At 37.1% G+C, this 17,780-nt stretch overlaps 1 protein-coding gene across 1 annotated transcript in view; it reads right to left on the bottom strand.

Moving 5' to 3' along the window:
* Positions 1-17,780, bottom strand: part of LOC150108907 (muscle calcium channel subunit alpha-1-like) — a 1,617,925-nt gene that overhangs the window by 368,785 nt on the left and 1,231,360 nt on the right. The window contains exon 31 of the mRNA XM_090414483.1: positions 4,824-4,934. Coding sequence (XP_090270609.1) covers positions 4,824-4,934 — 111 coding nt within the window. The remainder of the gene's footprint in view (positions 1-4,823; positions 4,935-17,780) is intronic.

The following is a 17,780-nucleotide window of genomic DNA, read 5'->3' on the forward strand; positions in this document are numbered from 1 at the left end:
TAGGAACGTTTCCCAAAAGTTTGGGTCCTTGTCCACAATCACTCCCCAGATCCTTTATTTCTTCCATCTCCAAGATATGCCCATCAACCGTACTCTGTCTCATCCTTAACTTTTGAATTTTAAAACCTTAGATCTGCAACATCCATTTCATCCAATAGATTCACTGGACATTACCAAATGATGTATAGTTGCTCCACTCCTCAGTGATGTGCCACACCAGTCCTCAGTGGTCCTGCTGTATGTCTGGAGGCTTCAATTCTATGAAGGCTAGTAACTTCATCCATCCATTTCATTGAGGATCTATCACACTTTCTCTTTTTTCCAGAAACTTGACCTTCTATTAATGTTCGAGAAATCCTCCTTCCATCCTTTCAATGTGTCCATAGTAGTTTAGCTTTCTTTTGTCAATACCCTTGAGGAGTCTTAAAGTTCTAGAACTCATCTATTTGTCTTCTTTTCAGCATATAAGTCCTCAACAGTCTCCTGTAACACCATATCTCAAATACAGTTATCCTTTTCCTATCAGACTTCTTTAGCTTCCATGTTTCATATCCATAAGTTGCTATTGAAATAAGAGCTGCATCCAGAATTCTCAGCTTTGTTCTTATAAAGATAGATCCATTCTTTCAAATTTTAGACAAGTCTCAACACTAGAACTGATAATTCCATAACTTTCCCTTTTACACAATATATTCAAATTGTCTTATAGTCACAGCATCTGTTGCATTCCTTATAGTTCTCTCACCAACTTTGCATTTTCTGCACATCTCCATTTAAACTTCTCCCAACATTACTAATGTATGTTAAATATAAACTCCTGAGGTATTACTAGTAACTCTTCATTTCCAGGTAACTGCTCCAGGATACACAACTTGCTACTTCCTATCAGATATTCAATCTCCTATCTAATGCACTAATCTATTATATAATGCAATCTGTTGCATATTTATTTCCAACTTGACAAGTGGTTAATTTATACACTATCCAAGCTCTCTACAAAATCTAAATGCAGCGCTATGCATACATTTTGCATCTTTCTGCATACAATAATACATAAGAAGATTGATAAAATACAACCATCCTTAAACAAATGCATTCAATCCATCACACAGAATACTCCTGTTATCAACCTAATTTTGGATCCCGCTTTCACAAATATTTCTGAAATCTTAGCCACAACTCCAGATACACTGACTGGCCTTTAACCTGATGAATTAGTTTTATCACCTCCTTTTACCCCTTGATCCACTATTTTGGGAAATCTATAATGCCGCAAGATTGATATTAAAGAATATGTCAGTAGAGTCATAACTCATTCATTAGTATTCCTATAAAGCACCCAGTAATATTTCATCTTGCTCTACCACTTTATTAACATCAAATTTACTTAATTTAATGTTAATAAAGTACCTGAAGTACCTCCTACTAGCTCAGCGTGCTTCAGTTCTGTGTTCTACATTCTCTCTACACTCATGTTCTGCATGAAGTCATGCTTATGAAAATGAACTGTATTATTATTATTATTATTATTATCCTATTATCCTAATACCCATGGAAAATAGACACATCTAGGAGGTTCTTTTTGTCATACAAAAAGGTCATCATTCAACACATTCAAATTCTGTGCAGACACCATGCATTCCAATGACAATGCATTCCAATGATTCATAACTTCCTATGCAAAAAAAACCTGCTTCTCACTCCCTTGCTCGCACCATACTTATATATCTTCCAGGAATGACCTCTTGTTCTCTCCCCATCTCCCACCATTTTATGAAAAACCACTTAAACGTTAATCCTATAACAACCCCATACCAACTAGTATATCTCTATCATATCTTATACTCTGCAAGAGATCGGAAACTATTTTGGTCAATCACCTCTGGAACCCTCTCCATTGTTTTGAAAACCAAGTCTATGCACATTAGTCCATATGTGACCTAATGTGAAATCTGAATGTCCATATGTGACCTAATGTGAAATCTGAATATCCATATATGGCCTAATGTGAAATCAGAAATACAATGAAACCAGAATATCCTTAATTCTACATGTCGTTCCTCCACGTCATTCCCAGAATTCGTTGTGTTGTCTTCACAATTTTGGCAATATGTCCTCTAAATTTCAGATCTTTATCTGCCATCACCCAAAGATCTCATATTTCCTCCACCTCCAATAATATATCCCCACCAAGAGTAAATTCCAAATGCCATCTTTGTTATTCAAATTTAACATGTTCGCTGCCAACTACGAGTATACTCGTAGTTAGTATATGAGCCTCACAAGCCAACTACAAATATACTCGTATGTCGATTACTGCCGGCTAAGAGATTACTCGTACTGACCTTGAAGAAGTGAAAGTGCTTGGCGTGTGGTAACAAACTATGCCCAAGCAGCATATGTGTTAAAAACTTTATATTAGGCAATATTGAACTGACATCCCCACTCCCATGACCATTCACAAAATCTATCCAAGTCTTCTTGAAAGAACACAACACCTGTTATAATCCTCATAGTTCATCCTAGCTTTACATCATCTGCAAACAGCTGTATATCTCAATTCAAATCTTACTCAATATCATTAACATAAGGTTAAACAGCAATTGCCCTAAAACAGACACCTGAGGCAATATTACTGACTTTCCACTTCTGGGATGTTGCTTCCCCCCCATATATAACTTGCTGATTGCTAATACTTATCAGACCACCAATCTATCAAAAGCCTTTGCAAAGCCTAAGTTTACTACTGTGCATCCATCTTCCACATCCAATACTGCTGTCTCTATTATATAGTAAAGCCTGTGAGGTATTCATAACTAAAAATTCACATGTATGCCACAGTAATTAAATTTTAATAATATGTAGATATTTCATCTTAAGTATCTTAAAACAGCATCAGTACAGTTATTACAAACAATTCTAGGAATTACATTTAAAGGAGTCCTTCGAATGTAATTCCTAGAATTGTTTGTAATAACTGTACTGATGATGTTTTAAGATACTTAAGACGAAATATCTACATATTATTAAAATTTAATTATTGTGGTATACATGTGAATTTTTAGTAATGCTGCTGTCACTTAAATATATTACTAAAACATGACCTCCCTTTAGTAAATCTGTGCTGTCCATCAAAGATAATACTATTGTTGCCAACCTAATTCTGGATCCTAATTCTCACAAGTCTTTCCAACACTTTGACCACAACACCTGACATCCAGATTGGCCTATAATTTGATGCTTGAAATCTGTTGTCTCCTTTATGAAGCAGTACAATCTTGCCTTCCTTCCCCTCCTTTGGAACTTGATCCAATGTACAACGCATGTTAAACAAATATGTCAAGGCAAATGTCAACTTCCTGGAACATTCCTTCAAAATACGCAGTGATATATCAAGTCCCACAACCTTATTAATATCAAGTTTGCTTAATTCCCATTATACCTCTTAGTCACTCACTCACAATCAGTATCTCCTTCTCCTCACACATTACTCTCAAAGTCTGAATGATGTCTCATTCACAAGGATGAAAGACTTTTATGAATTGCTCATTAAATATCTAAATTATATCCTCTGCAGCAGTTGTCCTTATACCATTTTCTCCAATCAATACCATCCTACCATAATCATTCTTAGGATTTTTTTTTGGCTTCATTAGCTAACTGCTGCTCGTGTTGACTTTTACTACCCTTACCAAATGAGTCACCCTCCTTGCCTTTTCTTTGTACTTCTCATTAAATTGATTATCACAACAACTCTTATATTGCCTCCACAATGCTTTTTTTTTCTCTGAATTGCATGCTTAATCTCTTCATTCATACATTTCATACCTACCTTATTTAATCTTCTGACCTTTGGAATACATTTTGATATTGCTTCTATTAGACAGTTCTTAACTACCATCCAAGCAGCATTGATCTCCTTTCCACCCATCTCCTCATTCCATATTACAGCTGTCAGCTGTCTCCTCAGCTTCTTATAATCACCAGCCTTGTAATTCTACATATACTTTTTCCCCACAGAAGTCCTCACATGGCTGACAATCACAAAGGCAATCACTCCATGGTCATTCCCACCAATTGGAGGGAGATTTGACACCTAATTTATATCATCTTCTGATGAGATGATCAAATCCAAAACCCTCAATCCTAGTGTGCTCTCTGTTACATACTGACTAAGGTAGTTGTCACTTAAATACTCAAGAAACTCAATTTCTTTACTTCCATTTGCTATCTCATCATCCCAATCTATATTGCTATAATTAAAATCACCCATAATGATCAACTTTTTCCCATTTGTTCCAGATCTTTCACATTGATTCTTACTTTCTCATCATCATCATCATCATCAAATTCCTGACATATACCCTCAAGGGGTGTTATTCTCTGCAATCATTACTTTCCCTTTCAGCAGCATTCTCTCCAAAGAATTCACACCAAAACTATTCAAATGCAGTCCATCAATCATACAGTTCAATTCTTCATTCAAACCTGTTTGACACATTAAGAAACTCAACTCCTTTCTCTTCACCCATTTCTGCTAACGTCATCTTTAATTCTTGCTGTCTGCCTTATCCCATCACTGACATACCTAGACAACACACAGACTACCTTTCCTATCACACTATTATCTTTTCTGCCTTCTTAACATGCCCTCGTACCCTTTAAAAATTCCACTACTCCTGTTGTAAAGGCAATTGTATTCATGTAATGTCTGTGTGTGCATGTGTGCATGTTTTTATGGATCTGAATGTGTGGATATATATACATTTCTTTTCTAAAGATATATGTTGCAAATCAAAAGATTAATAACAGCTTATTCTCACCTTGAATCGGAACGCGATGAGTTTCAAAAGAAATTCAAAAGCAAAAACAGCAGTAAATATCATATTCATTATGTCTAAGGCCACTGTGTATTCTTTTGGTTGTCCATGATACTGGGAAAAAAGAAACAAATAAAAGAAATATATTTTCAACAAAAACATGATGAATTTAATAAGAACACTATTATATACTATTAATATCATTCCATATTCACTAATGTATAAGTACTTAGTATTCTGGTATCTGAGCTCCATTAATGACTATTCCACTAAAATAACAAATGTGATGACTAACATTTGCTAAAAAGCTAGAAGTATACTGTATGAAGAATAGGATACTTTGTGAAATGCAGTTAAAGTCATGCATGTGATAGTTATAAACTTAAATATGGAGAGAAAACTATTTTCAGTCAACATCAAAATATGACGTTATTCTACAACTACTTCCAGGAAGACTGAGTACTTATGAAGGGGTACCCTCCCCTGCCATGCAACTCATAAAACATCTATTCCTTGAAAACTTTCCTTCAATACATTTGCTAAGGAAGCATTTATAATCCCTGTTAGCAACTTGTTTCCCTCACATATGCAATGAGAAAAATTAGACTTCACTTGATTCTTGAACATGCTGTTGGTGAACAACTAGGAATTATTCAGTATTATTTTGTGATTAGTAGTAGTATTCAGAGACATATATTCATAGAGTCCTAGGACCATCACAGAAGTCCATCCTAATTTGCATAATGCCTATCACACAAATGCAGATTCATTCACTGACAATGCACTAACAAATCACTCTGACAACATAATCTCTCTGTAATGGTGACAAGTTCAAGAGTCTATTTTTCTCAAACTGCATTGTTTCTCTTCCCTTTTCTCTTCAATTTTTGTAACATTAAACTTGAAATTAAGTCTAAATAAGTATAGTGTCTCTGCAGTTCAACAAATAAAATAAACCTCCCTCAAAAATTCCAAAAAAAAAAAAAAAATGTAAGTCAAAAATTGAGATCCTAGGATTCTAGGAAAAAAAACATCTGTGCATCAACAGCAACTTGAATGACATGTCAGTATCATTTTCAGTCATCCAAACCTGATGCTCTGTTCCTAAATGAACCTCACATTTCCACTAAAACAACCAGCTCAATCTTAACTATCCAAATTACACCCTGTAATAGTCAAGTATGTCCCATCATAAGGGACATACTTGCGCTTCTGATATTCCTTATCAAAGGATGCCTAACATAGAATCTCACCTTTTTGACCCCTGTGATTTAAAATTTCTTTGCCACATTTTGTTTCATTAATCTGCTGCCTCTATCAATTCTCCCAGTTTTGAAAAACATTCTGACCTTTTTTGCCTTCCTATATTCAAAGCTACATTTCATACAGTCAATGTGGTGGTGGTTTGAATATGGCCATTGAAACCACCAAGTCATCCTTCTTGGTGGTTTCAATGGCCATAATTTTAAATGGCTCACTTTTTTGAATTTCACTGACCAAGCTGGCAAAGAGGCAGAGATTTTTGGTATAAGCAATGATATAAAACCCAAACTCCTGACAATCCGCTTCAGTCATCCATAGATTTTTCATAACTAGTTCTTCTAGGTGCTCTGTTCAGGTGTCTGATTTTCTTGGCAATTCAGACTACAATCTTATCAAAGTTTCATCTCTGGTGGAACATTCTTCCTTCAGCCATTCACAACCTTGTGTGTGTTCTGGTATTACAACAATGCCAAATGGGGTCTCGCATAATTTTTATTCCCCTTTTCCCATGGTCAGACTACTGTTTTCATCCTTCAGATCCAGATACCTGTTGAGATATTGTTACAAAAATAATCCATATTGAAATACAAACATTCATTCTTCACTCTGTTCAAAATTGCAATAATATATCTAAAACATGGTTCTCTAAACAGTGTACCAGGGCTGTCCAAGAAAAGCAAATAGCCTTTCACAAGTGGCTTAAGACGAAAACACCAACTTCATTCACAGCCTACATAGTTTCCTGCAATACTTGTAAAGCCACCATTAAAAGGGCAAAGTCTAAATTCAACAAGGTTAAATGTAGAAAACTCGCTGCTTGTGCCACTGGCAGTAGTGCCTTCTGGTCCCTGACCAAAGTCGTCGTCATGCACAACTTTTGCCCATCCGTGCTTCCTCTTCTATCTCACCCTAATGGTAGCATTGTAACATCACCTAAACATCTTCTCTTCCAACTCCTCCATAGATGACCATGGCAAATTAACTCCTTCTTTGCCTAGAACATTGCATTTCATGCCTCCTGTAGACTTCCACCAGAAATACATCAGAAGAATCTTGAATAACTTGGATACTGCAAAGGTAGCCAGTCTTGATGGAATCCCACTGATTGTGCTCAAGAGATGTGCTCCTGAACTAACACTTGTTCAGTCTCATCTATTCGCTATACTGTACTCAGTTGGCATCCAACCTTCAGCATGGAAGAAAGCTCCTATACAACCAGTTCCAAGGAGATAAATGTTTACCATCAAGTTATTATCCTATTGCCATCACATCAGTTTTGTCTAAAGTAATGGAGAAGGTTATCTACAATTAACATTTTCAATACCTTGAGAACTGCTATCGAATTAGTGACCACCAGTATGGATTTCACCACGCTGGATCCACAGGAGATTGTCTGTCCTATGTCACTCACATTTGGACTCATTCCATGAAAGGTTTGGAGAAACCTGTGTCACTGCTCTTAATATCTATAAGGCTTCTGATAGGGTCTGGCACTTCAACAAGTTATCATAATTTCGATTGCCCTCATCCTTGTGTAGATGGATTGCCAGTTTTCTCACAGATCAATCACTATGTGTAATGGTGGATGGTATTCTTTCCTTGGATTTTTCCATCAATGGTGGTGTCACTCAGGGCTCTGTCTTTTCACACACACCCTCTTCCTGATTTAAATAAAATAAACCTGCTCTCATTAACTGCAAACCCCATTTACAGTTTTGCACATTCCACTTGTCCTACTCACATGACATGCTTTGCAGTGCTCAAACATCTCATGCTTCAAGATCATTTATAATATGTGCACTGATCTCCACAGTATCCTTGATTGAGGTGAAAGCAACCTAGCCAACTTCAAGTTTTGCTTGTTTTCCCATAAAAAAGACCTCAGATCTTCTCTGTTTACTTTTGATAATGTTCAGCTTAACAGTAAAGACCAAATCTCTCTTCTTGGACTAACTCTTATTCCAAATCTTTCTTGTCACAGTCATGTCACTTCTATAGCTAAAGTGTAAAGAATATGAGGATTTAAAGAATGTTTCAGGTCGTGTGAGTGATATGGTCGAAAGTGAGAATCTAGATAACAGTGATATTCGAGGTATGAACGAGGATATTTGCGAGGTAGTACCTGATAGCTGTGAGAGTGGCGTTGATAGAGTGAATAAAGTTAAGCATACAGAACGATTGAATGAATCATCAGAAAATAAAAATGACAACACTGATGCAATGAGTGAAATAGCTCTATTACGCGGAATGATACATAGTGTAAACCAGCAACTGGAACGTTGGCAAAAATCTTTAACAAGCGCACCAACTAATAATTGGCAAAAGTATGATAGAAAAAATAAGGGTATGATAGTGAGTGTAAACAAAATGAAAGAGTATGTATTGTATGGAGATTCCCTAGTAAGAGGTGTGTTAGTTGAGAGTTTAACAAAATCATACCAACCCGGTACGACCGTAAAGAATATAAGCGAGTCAATTAGGATGCAAAAACAGCGGGTGAAGGAATTGATAGTGGTAGTGGGTACAAATGATTTGAAAGGAAATAAAAAGGCTATGAGTGAGAATGTGAAGGAATTGCTTGAGGTAGCAAAAGAAAAGAGTGAGAGAGTTAGGATGGTGAGTCTGTTGCCACGGCATGACAGTGAAGAGTATAGAAGGAGGACCATAATTGCTAATGACTTTATGCATGAATTATGTTTGATAAGTGGTGTGGAATTTGTGGATGTGTGGAATGAGTTCGATGGGTGAAAGGATTTATATAAAATGGATGGATGACATCTGAATGGATCTGGTATGCAGAGACTTGAAAAGGTGTTGTCGAATGTGGTGGAAGTGAACCAGGGAAACTAGAGTTATTAAGGGGGGGGGGATACTGTATGGGGGACAACATGGTTTTGTGAAGGGTAGATCATGCCTCAGTAAGTTGCTCACGTTTTATAACACAGTGATGGCTGAACTGGATAAGGGTAATGGGTTTACAGTGATTCTACTGGACCTTGCCAAGGCCTTTGACAGAATACCACATGTTACTCTAATCAGTAAACTGGAGCAGATGGGGATGGATGTAGGGTTGGTGAGATGGATAGGAGGGTGGTTGATGGAGAAATACCAGAGAGTGGTTTATTCAGGAGTGGAGTCCAAAAGACGGCTTGTGACTAGTGGTGTGATGCAGGGTTCTGTTCTTGGACCACTACTTTTCAATTTGTTCATTAACGATATAGGAAAGGATCTGAGAGGAAGTGTTCACTTGTTTGCTGATGATGCAAAGTTGGGTAGAGCAATTGTGAGTGCACAGGATGTCAAAATTTTGCAGGATGATTTGGATAGTTTGGAGGACTAGGCTAGAGAAAATGGATGTCAATTTAATGTGGCAAAATGTAAGGTTATGCATTTTGGAGTAAAAAGATTAGCAGCAGTATATCACATTGGTGGAACCATACTCCAGGAGAATGATGAGGCCAGGGATTTGGGAGTGTTGGTGGATAGGGAGTTGAAGTTTAGGGGACACATTGCAAAAGTGGCCAAAACAGCTCATCAAATCACTTGGTTGCTGAAAAATACTTTAACAAGCAGGGACAAACAAGTTATTGTTCCTCTATATCGAGCCTTGATAAGACCCCATCTAGACTACTGTGCCCAGATATGGGTACCAGGGTTTCTTCTTGATGGGGAGGAGGTGGAGAGGATCCAGAGATGAGTGACCAAGATGATAGCAGGTCTGTGGAATGAACCTTATAAGAACAGGTTGAAGATTTGTGGGTTGCAAAAATTGGTTGATAGGCAGAAAAGGGGTGATATGATTGAGACATTGAAATTACTGAAGGGGTTTCTATAGGATTAATCCAGAAGATAGTTTTGAGAATAGGATTGGTGGTGGGAGGACTAGGGGTCATATATGGAAGGTGGGCAAGAGTGTGGTTAGCAGGGGTGTTAGAACTAGGTTTTTTACTTGGAGAGTGGTGAATGAGTGGAATAAGCTGCCAGAGTCTGTTGTGGGTGCTATGACCGTGAATGAGTTCAAGGTGAGGTATGATAGATACTATGTGAATGTCGAATAGTTGCGCTTGACATGATGTTAAGGCCTCCCTCGATGAGTCTGTTGACTCCTTGCAGTTGCCCAAGATAATAATAATAATAATAGCATCGAAAGCTTCCAAAAAACTTAGCATCCGTTTCCATTCAAGAAGGTACTTCTCTGCCGAACAGTTACTTACTCTGTATAAACCCCAAATCCGACCAACAATGGAATACTTCTCTCATGTATGTGGGTGGTGTACCTAAGGTCTCCCTAAAAATTCAGATAAGGGCAGTCCGGTTGATAAATGACACTTCTCTTACAGACTCTCTTGATATGCTCTTCTGCATTTCATGGGTAGGATAAAAAAAAGAATCATCCACTTGATTGCTACACTCTAAACAAAAAATCTAATCCTCCAACTCTTGTTATCCACACCTTGTTATTCATGTTCTCTTATTCTTGTTCTCTACCACTTCTGCCAAGTACCAAAATATTTACTTAATTATCGGGACTCTGTAGCTTAGTTGGTGAATCCTTTGAACGAATGCATGACACTCTTCTAATTGCTTTTACAAATGAGGTAGACAGCTTCGTATGGAAATAGCAGATTTATTTTTCTTCTATCAAACAGACAAATCAGCCTAAGACCACACACACAATTAACAGATAAAAGCACAGTGTAGTGTGTGGTGTAGTGGAGTGGAGTGTGAAGTACACTGCTTGGAAAGAAGTCAACGGACACTTCTGCAGGTAAGATGCATTATGACATGTAACAAGTCACAGGTTTTTGAACAGTATAAATTGGAGGTACATGATGCTGCCAAGTCAGTGCAACTGTGTCTGGGTGAGGCTGTGAGAAGGGAACTGACAGAGTTTGAAAGAAGCATTGCGACAGGAATGCCATGTTGAAGGCCTATCTGTTCAGAAAATTGTTGACAAATCAGGTCAACAATCAGTGATACCATGCTAAGATGGAAGTGCAGGGAATCAACTACATGTGCTACCCACAGCGGATACCCACCACACTCACCGAACATGACCATAGAGTAATATGAAGGATAATATGTAAAACTGCCATTTGTTGGGTGATACATTGAATGCAGAGTTCCAGGCATTGACTGGAACACAAATTCGTGCAAAAATATTCAGAACTGAGGTTCACAACATGGGCTTATATGGTAGTGCAACATGCAAACTTCACATTATCTGACCCAACCTGGAGTATCATCTGCAGAGGTGCAAGGAGCATGTGCGGTGGGACATGAAAACTTTGAAAGCTGCATTATGGAACAACAAATCATGCTACATCCTCTACTGAACAGATGGATGGGTGCAGATGTCCGGTGAATATCTTTTACCAGAGTGCATAACCCCAACTACGAACTTAAGAGGTGGCATGTATGCTGGTTTGGCCTCAGACTTCTCTTTGTGGTGCCACCAACACTGAACTCCAAGAGGTATCTGAACATTCTGGACAATGCAATGTTTCCAACTTTGTCGTATTTCTATGAAACTGACCACTGTCTCTTTCAAGAAGACAATGCACTGTGTCATAAGGCTGCTGCTGTAATCGAGTGGTTTGTGGATGAATATCATCACCATATTTGACTGGCCTGCACAGAACTGTGTTCTCAACCCTATCGAATATCTGTGGGATGGAGTGGAGTGTCAGGTGAGGTCAAGGGACATCTGCCCTACAATAGTCCAGGACCTCATTACATGCCTACAGGAAGAATGGTCCAAAATTCCCATTGATCACTATCATAAGCTTGTGTAAAGTATGCCCTGTGGGATTGCTGCAGTCATCACAGTGAAAGGAGGTCCTACATCTTATTAAAGTGGCTGTTAGTTCCTCATATTATGGTATAAAATCTCTCATACTATCCATCTCTTTTCTTTCTCTTAATATTATCTGGCTCTTTTTTCACCAGTATACTAATTACAGTATTCTATGCTTATAAGAACATCCATTTACTTTTACACCTTAACAAAAAATCAAAACCATTCTGGGTATTGGCCCTTTCAGTAATGTTCAGCACTATATACTAACTCTGACATGGGATCCTTAGAGATCTCATGCCGGTCCCAAGCCTGGATAAAGGAGGAGGGTCAGTCAAATGAGCGTCGATGCTCTGACTATAAAGAAAAAACACAATTGTTATCTGATGCCTATATGATCAACAGCCAAAACATGCCGGTTCAGACATCACCCGGATGAACAAGGTCACGATACCAATCGAGCGATCGGGGTTGGATCAAAAAGTGGAATACAGAGAAAACAGAAACTGAAATTAACAGAGCTACTATCAGTAGGAACATGGAATGTATGGATACTTTGGATGTCAGGAAAAATTAGAATTACTTCATGAGGAAATGAAGAGATATCGGTGTGATATACTAGGACTGGCAGAGATACAATGGAGGAGTTGGCTTCTTCCTTCTTAACAAAAGAGCTAGAGAGGCACTGTTAGGCTACAAACCAGTCAATGAATGAATCATAGTAACAAGATTTCAAGCAAAACTATTTAATATATCAATAGTCCAGATATATGCACCCACATCTGACTACACAGATGAGGATATTGACTTATTCTACAAAGATCTGACAGAGACAACAGAAACAACACCAAAGCAAGATGTACTAATTATCAAAGGTGATTGGAATGCCAAAGTCGAAATAAGTAATGATGGTTGGGAAAGCATCATGGGAAAATATGGTTTCAGAGAAAGAAATGAACGAGGTGAAAAAATGTTAGAATTTGCTGTGGACCACGAGATGATGATCTGTAACATAAGATTCCAACAAAAGGACTGTAGAAAATGGATGTGGCGATCAAATGATGGGAAAACCAAGGGCATGATCGATATGATTACGATTAAAAGATGGATAACATCAGTACAGCAGTGTCGAACTTTTCAAGGACCAGATATAGACTCGGATCATAGTTTAGTGATCGCAAACATCAAGTTGAAATTAAAAGAAAATATAAACCACATCATCAGAAATGAAGAGATACAGCAAGAATAAGTGAAGCAGAAACAGGAAGAGGGTACAGAACAGTATTAGAAAAGAAACTTAAAAGTGTGGACAGAGAAAAAAATTTGAATCTAAGAGTGAAAGAAGTAATAAAGTTGAAGAAACAGTATCAGAAGAAGAGAAGATTAAGAAGTGGATTAGACAAGAAACACTGAAGTTGGTACAGGAGAAAAGAATGTTGAAGATAAGAAGGGTACATCAGAACAAATAGAGGAGCAATATAGAAGAAAGCGTAATGAGGTGAAAAAAAAGCAGTCAGAATTGATAAGATTAATTGGTTAGAAGTCCAATGCAATAACATAGAACAGCACTATGGAGAGCATAAAACTAGGGAAGCGTACAAAATTGTTGGAACCATTAATAGAAGGTGGCAACCAAAACAGGCCACAATTAAAGATGAAAAGGGCAAAGTATTGAAGAATAAAGATAAAATTGTACAGTGGTGGACAAGATACTGTAGTGAGTTATATAAATAAAAACTAGATTTAGATAGTGTTGGGAAACTGACTGAAGAATTGAAGCAGATATCACCACCAGGTAATGAGTATGATATGGACATTTTACGAGGAGAGGTAGAAAAAGCAATAGGATGGCTAAAACACAACAAGAGTCCTGGTAATGATAACATCACTGGAGAAATGATTAAATATGGTGGCAAAAGTATGATTACAGAAATGCACAAACTATGTGATATGGTATGGAAAGAAGGGAAAATGCCAGAGGAGTGGATGAAATCGATATTAGTGACATTATACAAGAAAGCAAATAAGCTAGAATAAATAAATTTAGTTTAATCCTTTATCCAAGTGTAAGCAAACAAAGTTTGCGCCTGATCTTTAGAACTGAGGCAACTTGTGGTAAAAGTGGACCAAGCTCTCATTACTCCTTACCTTAGTATCTATCATAATGCAAAGCACATCTCCTTGCAGACATCTATAATGCTATGCATTAAGGGAAGGGCCACTACCCAGACCGGTTTCAATCTTTGTATAGGTGAAGTGGGCTCTAAAAATTAGACAATCCCAAAAGATCATCCAACTCAGCATTGTTCCACTCAGTGACAGGCTCACCCCGTCACCAAAGAACTTCTCAGCATTGGCTCTACCCAGTGGCAGGCTCAACCCAACACCAAGTAGAGCCATAATCTCAGTGGTGGCCCCACTCGGAGCCAGACCCAGACCGGCTTCGACCTTCGTTGAGGTCTCATCAGTGGGAGCTAGACTCAAAGGTGGTGATACCAAGGGGGAAGCAATGGAGAAGTCATCTTTATATATATGAGTTGCCAAAAGGTGTCTCACCTTATTATTAAATTACTCTAGATTTAGAGAAAGATGTTGGAAGTTTTTTTTTTCACTTGGTTAGACTATAATACATTTAGTTTAATCCTTTATCCAAGTGTAAGCAAACAAAGTTTGTGCCTGAAGTATTTTCAGGACTGAGGCAACTCATGGTAAAGAAGGAGTGATGAGAGCTTGGTCTACCTTTACCATGAGTTGCCTCAATCCTGAAGATACTTCAGGCACAAACTTTGTTTGCTTACACTTGGATAAAGGATTAAACTAAATTTCTTATAGTCTAACCAAGTGGGAAAAAAAAATAATTCCAACATCTTTCTCTAAATCTAGAGTAATTTAATAATAAGGTGAGACACCTTTTGGCAAGTTGTATAGGTAAAGATGACTTCTCCATTGCTTCTCCCTTGGTATCACCACCTCTGGGGTCTGGCTCCCACTGACGAGACCTCAATTAAGGTCAAAACTGGTCTGGGTAGTGGCCCTTCCCTTAATACATAGTATTATACATACTCCTTATCTTAGTATCTCCCATAATGCAAAGCATTATGGGAGATACTAAGATAAGAAGTGATGAGAGCTTGGTCCACCTTGACAACGAGTTGCCTCAGTCAGATACTTCAGGCGCAAACTTTGTTTGCTTACACTTGAATAAAGGATTAAACTAAATTTATTATAGTCTAACCAAGTGGGAAAAAAAACTTCCAACGAAATAAGCTAAAATGTAAAAATTGTAGAATAATTGCCTTGACAAGTCATCTTGGTAAGGTGATGATGATATTGACAGAAAGATTGTGAATACAATTGGAAACATACCTTACAGATGAGCAAGTAGGATTTAGGAAAGATAGAACTACAATTCAACAGATTTTGACAATGAGGTTAATAGCAGAGAAAGCTAGGAGAAAAAACAGGAACATATATACTTGCTTGGTTGATTTTCAGAAGGCATTTGACAGTATTGACCAGAAAGTGACATCAGCAGTGCTAGAATCCTATGGAATTGACAGAAAACTAATAGCTATATTAAAATATGTTTATAAGAATGCAGTTGCAGTAGTTAGAATAGGTGATGACTTGGGGAAATGGTTTAATACAAGCAGAGGTATTTATTAGACAGGGAGGATCCAATATCACCAAGCATTTTCATTGCACATCTACAAAGAGAAATGGATAAAATGAAGGAAGATGTAAAAGGAATATCAGTGCATGGGACGAGAATCAAAAATCTGAGATTTGCAGATGTCAATGTTATCATTGAAGAAGGTGAAAGAGAACTACAAAAAACATCGAAACCTTAAAATGAGGAAGGGAAAGGAGTTGGACTTGTTATGAACTTGGAAAAAACAAAGACAATGGTATTTGGTGAGAAGAACATGAAACAAAAGATACAAGTGGATGGAATTGATATAGAAAATGTAGAACATTCACATATTTGGGAAGTAAAATGACATATGATTTAGACTGTAAAAAAGAAATAAAGATCAGGATTGCAAAGGGAAGAACAAATCTGAGGGCCATGGATAACATCTGGAAAAGTAAAGTGAAGTAAAGTAAAGTAAAGCCTGCAAAACTAAGAGTGCTGGAAACATGCATCTTTAGTGGTGTACTGTATGGATCTGAAACATGGGTAATAAATAAGGAATCAAGAAAAAGAATTTTGGCATTTGAAAGAACTTGTTACAGGAAGATTCTAAGAATAGGATGAATATACAGAGAGTCACAAATGAAGAGCTGTATCAGAAGATACAACCAAAGGAGAATCTAATGCAGAAGATTATAAAATGGAAGCTGCAATTATTTGAACACATCTGCAGAATGAGCGAGGATTAGAAGATGAGGACATTCATGTTTGGCATTATGGATGGTGTAAACAGAAGAGGTAGACCATACAGAGAATGGACAAACGACATAAAGGACTGTTGTGGAATGGGTGTACAAAAACTGTAACACTGTGTACTGGACAAAGAAAGGTGGAAGAAGATAGTGAAGGAGGCATTGGACACTAATAGGCCTCATTTAACAGTTTCAATGTTTTTTGTAGTTCTCTTTCACCTTCTTCAATAATAACAATGTCATCTGCAAATCTTAGAGTGTTAATTCTCATCCCATACACTGATATTCCTTTTGCATCTTCCTTCATTTTATCCATTGCTCTTTCTAAATGTGCGATGAAAATGTTTGATGATATTGGGTCCCACTGCGTAGTACCTCTGCTTGTTTTTAAACCATTTCTCCATCACCTATTCTATCTGCTGCAATGGGCCCATGGTTCGTGATGATGATGTGTATATATATATATATATATATATATATATATATATCTGAAAGTGTGTGCTTTGAATTATGGGATACTAAGGCAATTGATGTGAAATCATTAGCCTCCATATAAAAGTAGCCTGAAACACTTCACATACAAATTATGTTTGCTTACACTTGGATAAAGGATTTTATCCAAGTGTAAGCAAATACGAATATAATTTCCTGGCAAGTTTAATTTATTAATAACCAATGAAAAAACTTTCTACATCATATGAAGCGCTGAAATAACCTTTATACTTTTAAATATCTGCAATCAATGATTTCATTAATATGGAGATCCTTTACAGATCTGGACCACCTGTTGATTTCAATTAGAAGGTATATGTGGGCAAATGTGATTGCTCAATAATTCCACTATCTGCTGCATCTGTTACTTTCCCACTTCTATTTACTAAAATTACTCCCTGACAATCTTTCTCCATTTTACTTGTCTCACTTCAGAAGTATTCAAAAAGGACAAATGGCTTTGTCTTTTTTGTATCATTGCTGTCACTTTCCTATTCTCTATTGATTTGCTCATCCCACAACTCCTGTTTATTCCTCTATAACATTTCCTTTTTATGCAGCTCATGTTCTATGATTTTATTCATTTTTTAATTCCCATGTGATTTAATTTCCTAACTCTGAGGATACAATCTTCTCTAGTTTACTTCAGATATCTCTTGGCTTCTTTATTTATCTGCAGTTTCTCATGTTATACTTCTTGTTGCCTTCTCAGTTTATCATAAATTGTCTGGTTAGTTCTACAAAAACCAAAATTCCTAGTTCAGCATAAATTCTGTAGTTCAACAATTATCCCTTTCTAAAGAAAGATTTCATATATCTAACCAACACCCATTATCACTCTCATTAACTAGAACTATGCAAGTCACCACATTTATCACTGCATACTCAGATGCTGTTACCAAATTCAACATTGTTATATCATATCTTACATCATATCTTGAAATCCATCACATGTACAATAATTTTCAACCCCTACCCTGAACAAGTACATTTCCTCTGTTGATTATTAACAATAGCAACCC

Source organism: Typopeltis vanoorti, chromosome 2 (genome assembly GCF_054136105.1).
Source record: "Typopeltis vanoorti isolate ZY-2024b chromosome 2, IOZ_Tvanoo_1.0, whole genome shotgun sequence".
Classification (NCBI taxonomy): Eukaryota; Metazoa; Arthropoda; class Arachnida; order Uropygi; family Thelyphonidae; genus Typopeltis; species Typopeltis vanoorti.